This window comes from Olea europaea, unplaced genomic scaffold, assembly GCF_002742605.1.
Source record: "Olea europaea var. sylvestris unplaced genomic scaffold, O_europaea_v1 scaffold1136, whole genome shotgun sequence".
In the NCBI taxonomy this organism is placed as follows: Eukaryota; Viridiplantae; Streptophyta; class Magnoliopsida; order Lamiales; family Oleaceae; genus Olea; species Olea europaea.
This window is the reverse complement of record NW_019228746.1, coordinates 41,216-49,234: the sequence shown is the minus strand read 5'-3', so window position 1 is coordinate 49,234 and position 8,019 is coordinate 41,216. Positions and strand designations below refer to the sequence as shown.

The 8,019-nt window shown below is 34.1% G+C and overlaps 1 protein-coding gene across 1 annotated transcript; it reads right to left on the bottom strand.

Annotated features, from left to right (window-relative positions):
- Positions 1 to 884: 884 nt before the first annotated feature.
- Positions 885 to 7,682, bottom strand: LOC111373475. The gene is made up of 8 exons (XM_022996011.1): positions 7,664 to 7,682; positions 4,783 to 5,115; positions 4,097 to 4,585; positions 3,357 to 3,506; positions 3,039 to 3,176; positions 2,802 to 2,849; positions 2,264 to 2,700; positions 885 to 1,797 (listed from the first exon to the last, which is right to left on the bottom strand). Exons 1-8 carry the CDS (start codon positions 7,680 to 7,682, stop codon positions 1,123 to 1,125), a joined length of 2,289 nt encoding a protein of 762 aa, XP_022851779.1. The 3' UTR covers positions 885 to 1,122.
- Positions 7,683 to 8,019: the final 337 nt, after the last annotated feature.

The window sequence follows — 8,019 nt, the reverse complement described above, 5'->3', positions numbered from 1 at the left end:
TTGATTAGGTCAAACTTTACCAAAGTCAGCCATTGATCAAAAGCAAAGACGACCTGATGAGTTAAAATTCGGGATTGTTTAGGAATTTTATTGTGTATATAACTTGGTTCCTTTATAATTTGAATCCCAATTGTGTTGGAACAATGAATAAGGCTATTTAGTTCTATATGTATAAATCTAATGGACTGTAAAAGAACATACATATTCAATACAACTTCCATTACTTCAAAGAGTTCTTGATATCATAATATTTTCTTGTGAGTTCTTGAGGATTAGGATTTCGATAATTGCTGCCATAAATCAGGTGCAACCAGGTTGAGGAGAAGATCAGAGATAAGATCCAAGTGTTAGAAGTTTTTAGATCAAGGAAGGAGTAATTATTGGATGGGATCTAGTTCAAAAGCTTGCAAATCAATAAACCTCGAGACAGAAGATAATGAAATTAATTGCTCGGAATAGGTGTAACATCTAAACACTTGTGTGGCTATTAATTAGAAATGCAACACATAGTAATCTAGTAAAGACCACGGCCATTAAACTTATTTTGATTTTTGTTTTTCCTAATCCTAATGGACCAGTTTCCAAAAACTGGTATTAGAGGGTTCGTCTAGAATCGTGTGTTGTAATTTTAATTCTTGATTTATTGCATGATTTTATAGTCGAGAGATTCCTAGGGTTGTTTTATACGTTTATTTGAATGATTGGATTTATTTATGGATGAATAAATTTATGGATGGTTGATGAATGAAATATTAATCAAATTTTTTCCATTAAAATGAGGCACAAGAGAAACAAGAATGTTGGACATTATTTTTTTCTTTTTCAAGGCTTTAATACCAGTTTGAAGGCAAGATAAATTGGAGATATATAATCTGAAATTCACTTCGTATTTGCATTACAAAATATTGCTACATGTGGTTCTATTTGTACATACTAAGAATTCAAGATGACTTCAAACAACGGAATTCTACGAGACACTCAATTAGATCCAATACATGAATTATTCATAAGAAAAAACAACATGGATACATCATTACTTAAAATGACAGAAACCAAAATGAGCTAACAGCACATTTGGGACACCTTATTCAATAGTACTCTATAATAAGACCTATAAAATTTTTAATGTCTTTTCTTCCTCAATGGATTCCTCCTTATCAAATATGCTCTGAACTTAGCAAAACGTGATTTATTCTTATATTCATCAAATATCCCGGCTCCATAAGTGCGTTGGGTCATCTCAATCAAGAGAGGAAACTGCAAGATGGAGAAAAGAACTATTGGAATCGTTGTAAGGACGATGATAGGAATGGTGACCCAAGACAAATTCTCATGAAGAATCAAATACAATGCAGAGCCAAAGGATGCCATCATGGTAACAATCGAAAGGAACAAACTCGTCAGTCCTAATATTAATTTTGTCGGTAAGGACTTGAGAAAATCATCTTCTGTATAACGCGCTGTAAGAATTCCCAAGAAAATCAACAGTGATGTACTCGAACTGAACATCGACAGGGCATTCGAAATCATGAAAATCAAGAATGGAATCCTTTGAGTTTCCAGCATTGTTGGCATTCCTGTCTCATTTTTATTACCACCTGGTACTGTGAAAGCTGTTGTGAACATTACAGCAGCAATTAGAGTTGCCACTATCATGCTTGACCCTGCTGTATTTTTCATCCAGTCCTCTGCTTTTTTGGCTAACTTCTCATGTTCATCAGTGAATAAAATCTTCGGTGTTTTGTAATGGCTGTTTAGTTCCTCTTTGAGTTTGGGTTGTACCAAGCTCCCAACTTCCTGCATATTGGAAGAAATGACATAGAATGACGATTCAATTTTAGATAAGTTAGATGAATGTGCAGCAATAGAGTAAACAAAATATTGTGAATTTTAGGGACGAAATCAAGTGCACAATTTTTCATAAATAGATGGTGACAAGACTTGAATTATGTCTTTAATTATATTCAGAATAATATCATATTGAATCATCTCATCTAAAGTTTAAACGTTCAGAAAAAAGACAAATTTATTTATGTGAATTCTGTCTTTGATAATTGTCACCAATTTATGAGAACTGTGCAAGTGTTATAGAGAGGGAACACGTTTAATATAAAATTCAAATAAATAAATTTATGATATCTTTCATCAGCTTAAGTTTGCAGATGCAATGGCTCGAATAACAATCATAACGGTATACATACACATGCATTCACACACGCACGCACACACACACACACTCATGTTACTGAGCAAAATACATTACCTTAAACCATTGCAGTTCCCTTTGCATTTGTAGTGCTGCTCCAGTTACAATATCAAGTCGAGAAGGAGGAGATAATTTTGCAGCAAGATGTAAATAATTGTTGACAAAAATATCATACCTCATTCCCATTAGACACTTCTCTTTTCCTAAGGTAAATATAAGGCCAAAAATCTTCTCTTGACGCGATATAATTGCGTTTGAAAAAATTGTTCTCTCCTTTTTATCTTTTCTCCATATAATTTCTGGTGCACATTTAATCATTTCATCTATAAATTCAAAAATTCCGTTCTCTATGGCATCATTTATTATTTTATCCAAGTCCATTTTTTCGAGCTCTGGTTTGCTCATTTGTGCCATTTTTTTAAACGCGACCCTCTGGAATTTCCTGACTTCGACATGGACTGACTTCCTTCGGTATATGTAACGGATCTTTGGAACTGAAAATTAATAAAACTAATGTTAAATAATGTTTCATGTGTAATTGATTTTCAGTACATATGTGTAGCAGAAACTATATATATAGGAAGATAATACATACCAATGGATCGCAATATCCCCCAACCCAATTTGCGCACCAACTCTAGAGCTGTACAACAAGAATTTATTTAGAGGTGTCAAAATGTAGTGGGTTATCAAAGCTTAGGGCCACTTGACACATGAAAGCATAGCCGGACTAGGACATGGTGCAGTTAGCCCAAATCTACAGTTAACACATGGGTCCACGTGTTCAAAATAAATTTTAAAAGGCTTAGGCATGTGACGTAATCTGATGTACCTTGAGTAGTTATAGTTAGGCTACCATGTGCCATCCTTCCTCCCAAATCTTCCCTGTTTGATTCAGGAATTTGAATGTTGTGATCATGACTAGTACTTGATGTTTGCATTTCTACATGCTCTTCGTGTACTCTTACACCTTGTGTAAAAAGTTCAGACAAGGAATACTTTTCAAAACGATCATGTTCAATAAGTGAGTGCATGGCACAATTGTATATTGTATTAGACAGTACGAATAAGAAACTAAAGTTTACCTAAATGTACCCTTGTGGTACATTGTTTGTGAATGAAATTAATATGTGACCAATTACATACTTACAGTAGTAGATCCATTTTTCCCAAAATGAAAGTTCAGTCCCACTAAGAAATGCAGAAGGCCTTTGAGCCAATATTTTGAGAGCGTAATTGTCATGAACATCGGGGATAACACCCAGCTGTGGATACTTTTCCAATAGCAAGAAAGCAACATCTACAGTAAGAAAATAACTAGAATTAGGTAAACGTGTCTAGAGAATTAAGCCCAAATCTCAATTGCGATTGCAACTTTTACTAAAACAAAATTAGAAAACATATAGCCTCCATTTGACAAATTTATAAATCAATTTATAAAGAGGAATAGTACTGGGACCCACTAAATTTTTTATACTAATGAATAGGAATTATGAATGCGTGATTCAAATTAATGCTTGACTTTAACTAGGTTTATTATGCATATTATAAGTTGTATCCAAACAGAAATTTTCAGTGTTTCACGCTCAATTGGAGAAGCACGTTGTGAAACAAAATTACCACCAATAAAATTGAAAATCCTTGTATAAGCGTTACTATTACGTTTATTTGCAATTGACGAAATTAACAAAGAGCCGATCATGCTACGTTGCCATGGAATTTTAAATTCACACTAGGCAAACTGTGATTGGCAGTTAGACAAAAAATAATTTTAACATTGCCAATCATTATGCCATCTCACTCCTGGCACAATTCCATGGCAATATCCACCGTACAAGGGGCTTTATCCTCATAGAGCATGATTAGACTCTACATTATGCATTCACTTACCATAAATTTCAGCAGTAATAAGGTAATTAAGAAGTGTGACTCCATTTGCACCCTTTTCGGGACTCAACACATCTTTTGGCGTCTTATTGTATAAATAATGAACCATGTCCTTCTGTCTATACAATGCAGCCACAATCACAGGAAGTTGCCCATATTCTTGGCCTGTAGTTTCTATTGTAACTAATTCTTTGTTCCTGCTTACCATTTCCTCGGCCAGTTCTGTTGCACCACAGATTGCAGCAAAAGTTAAGGCCGTAGCTCCATGTTCATTTTTCAGTTCTAACTCTTTTTGGCCCATCAAATTTATAAGTTTTTTTGCAATTTCAATCTGTCTAGATAAAGTTGCCATGTGTAGAGCTGTCTCTTTGTGTGATGAAATAGTTTCAGTAAATGGCAGTGTCTTCTCCTGAAAGAAACCTTCTATAGCATGCCAATTGCCTTTTTTAATTGCCTTGTATAGGGGCTCGTATTCAAGGTACTCGCTCAACCCTGCAAACAATGAAGTCAGCCTAAATGTGAGGGAGTTGTGTAAACTACAGAGTTTACTAAATAAGAGGGAAGATTGGCTCCACCACATTGTTCTTTGCTCATTTTTAATGATTGAGAACCTATAGTGCAATTTCACATTTCTTATAACACGATAAAATTTTAGACGGCCTAGTTCATCACAAAGATTGAGGAATTACCATTATCGTCGACTCGACTTTCTTTGTCGTGATCTCCTTTTTCTGCCAACTGAGTCCATACGTAGTCAGCATTAATGTCGGCATTTATAAACTTCGAATATATTGCTTGTCCACATGAAAGTTGAATTGCATGCAAAGCCAAAGCATTCTTTTTCTTCCATTTTTCATGCTCTTGTATATTTGTCTTATCTGGTTCAATCTCCTGAGCAGAGACAACACCCCAAAGCCTATTCCCAACCAAATAATTTGCCAAGCAATTTTTCCAGCTTATAAAGTTATCCTCAGTTAGCTTCTCTGGCACAATTCCCAGACCCGCTAGATTATGCCTTTTATCTATACGCCAATCAAAATGAAAGTTCAGTGATAAACTTAAAAAAGAATTGATGACTAAATGAAACAGTGCTGCAAGTTGGGTGACAAACTGTGCTTTCAAATTGTTCGAGAAAGTTGAAGTGTCCGGCATTGTAAAGGGACCACAAAAAGTAATATATTCTTGATTACTTTACGAGTTTATTCAAAGCACAATATCGAGAATGTTAATTGAACTAGAAATTCAATAATAGAGCTCGAGATGAAAAGGAAAATTGAGAAAAAAAAACTATAAACACACCAAATCATGCAAAGTAAATTAAAATCATCTTACTTGACTCTAATTTTGTCATCTTCTCTCACTGGGATAACACTTGTAAGTATGCTATGATCATCAAGAAGGGCTTACTCTTTATAGATGTAATTCACTCTATGCTTAGGTAAGGTACATTTTTTATTTATTTACTTTTACTTTTTATCTTCTTTCCTTTTCTTTATTCTTCTTTGTTGTCCACAGAATGTTAGGTTTAATGCCTCAAAATTAGGTTGAAATCCTGGAAGATCACGTTTGGCTTGAATTTGGAAAGAAATCAAATTACATCCAATATTTTTTCCTTTTACGCGGTTTAACTTGATTCTAGTATATTTTCTTACCTTTTAGGACTCCATTAGGTTTATGGATGTGGCCTATAAATTAGAGACTCCTTTGTCAGTTTAAGATGAAGCATTATTACTCTCCTGTATTATTCTCTCCATATTGTCGGGTTAAATAAAATTCATCGTTCCTCTGCATAGTTTCTTTTTTGTACTTTACTTTAATCTTGTTTTCGTGGTGCGATCTTGAATATTTCATTATTTTCATTAAATCTCAATCTTGCATCACCTTTGAGACTCAACACAGAATTGGTGTATTCCAAAAGAAATTACTCTCAACTTCTTGGAGGGCCAACAATGTGCTTCACATTGTTGTCCACAGAACTGGTGTATTCCAAAAAAATTATTCTTAACTTCTTGGAGGGCCAACAATGTGCTTCACATAGTTGTCCACAGAACTGGTGTATTATTCTTTTTTGCTGTCCACATAATTGGTGTATTCGAAAGAAATTATTCTTAGCTTCTTGGAGGGACAACAATGTGCTACATTCAATGTTGTCCACAGAACTGGTCCACAGAATTGGTGTATTATTCTTCTTTACTGTCCATAGAACTGGTGTATTCCAAAAGAAATTATTCTCGACTTCTTGAAGGGCCAACAATGTGCTTCACATTGTTGTCCAAAAAACTGATGTATTCCAAAAGAAATTATTCTCAACTTCTTATGAAGTTATCCTCAGTTAGCTTCTTCGGCACAATTCCAGACCCGCCAGATTATGCCTTCTATCTGTTCACCAATCAAAATGAAAGTTTAGTCCTAAACTTTAAAAAGAATTGATGACTAGGTGAAATAGTGCTGTAAGTTGGGTAACAAACAGTGCTTTCAAATTATTCAAGAAAGTTGAAGTGCCTAGCATTGTAAAGGGACCACAAAAAGTAATATATTCTTGATTACTTCACGAGTTTATTCAAAGCACAATATTGAGAATGTTAATTGAACTAGAAATTTAATAATAGAGCTCGACCAAATCATGCAAAGTAAATTAAAATCATCTTACTTGACTTTAATTTTGTCATCTTCTCTCACTGCGATAACACTTGTAAGTATGCTATGATCATCAAGAAGGGCAATCAGTCTTTATAGATGTAATTCACTCCATGCTTAGGTAAGGAACATTTTTTTATTTATCTGCTGTCCACAAAATAGGTGTATTCCAAAAGAAATTACTCTCAACTTCTTGGAGGGCCAACAATGTGCTTCACATTGTTTTCCACAGAATTGGTGTATTCCAAAGAAATTATTCTTAACTTTTTGGAGGTCCAACAATGTGCTTCAGATTGTTATCCACAGAACTTGTGTATTATTCTTCTTTGTTGTCCACATAACCGGTGTATTCAAAAGAAATTATTCTTAACTTCTTGGAGGGCCAACAATGTGCTTCACTCAATGTTGTCCATAGAATGGTGTATTATTCTTCTTTGTTGTCTACAGAACTGGTGTATTCCACAAGAAATTATTCTCAACTTCTTGGGGGGCCAACAATGTGCTGGACATTGTTGTCCACAGAACTAGTGTATTCCTAAAGAAATTATTCTCAACTTCTTATAAAGTTATCCTCAGTTAGCTTTTCCGGCACAATTCTAGACCCGTTAGATTATGCCATCTATCTGTTCGCCAATCAAAATGAAAGTTCAGTGATAAACTTTAAAAGAATTGATGACTAAATGAAACAGTGTTGTAAGTTGGGTGACAAACAGTGCTTTCAAATTGTTCGAGAAAGTTGAAGTGCCCCACATTTTAAAGGGACCACAAAAAGTAATATATTCTTGATTACTTCACAAGTTTTTTCAAACTACAATATCGATAAAGTTAATCGAACTGGCAATTCAATAATAGAGCTCGTTAAATAAAAGGAAACTTGAGAAAAAAAAACTATAAACACAACAAATCATGCAAAGTAAATTAAAATCATCTTACTTGACTCTAATTTTGTCATCTTCTCTCACTGGGATAACACTTGTAAGTATGCTATGATCATCAAGAAGGGCATTCGGTCTTTATAGATGCATAATATAGAATTACTCTATGCTTAAGTAAGGTACATTATTTATTTATTTGCTTTTACTTTTTGTCTTCTTTCCTTTTTTTTAATCTTCTTTGTTATCCACACAACTGGTGTATTCCAAAGAAATTATTCTCAACTTCTTGTAGGGCTAACAATGTGCTTCACATTGTGCAGACAAACAAAATTTACCCAAAAAAAAAGGAAAAAGAAAAAAAATTAGTTCCTAATTGAAATGTTTTCAATTTTTCCATTTTTTTTCCTTTAGTTA

What these genes read in the sequence shown, in the direction of transcription:
- LOC111373475 (XM_022996011.1), bottom strand. An exon ending in TATTACTGCTGAAATTTATG is followed by an intron (nt 3,507 to 4,096) that starts GTAAGTGAATGC and finishes TTCTTACTGTAG; the next exon opens with ATGTTGCTTTCTTGCTATTG. An exon ending in GGAAAAATGGATCTACTACT is followed by an intron (nt 3,177 to 3,356) that starts GTAAGTATGTAA and finishes TTTTTACACAAG; the next exon opens with GTGTAAGAGTACACGAAGAG.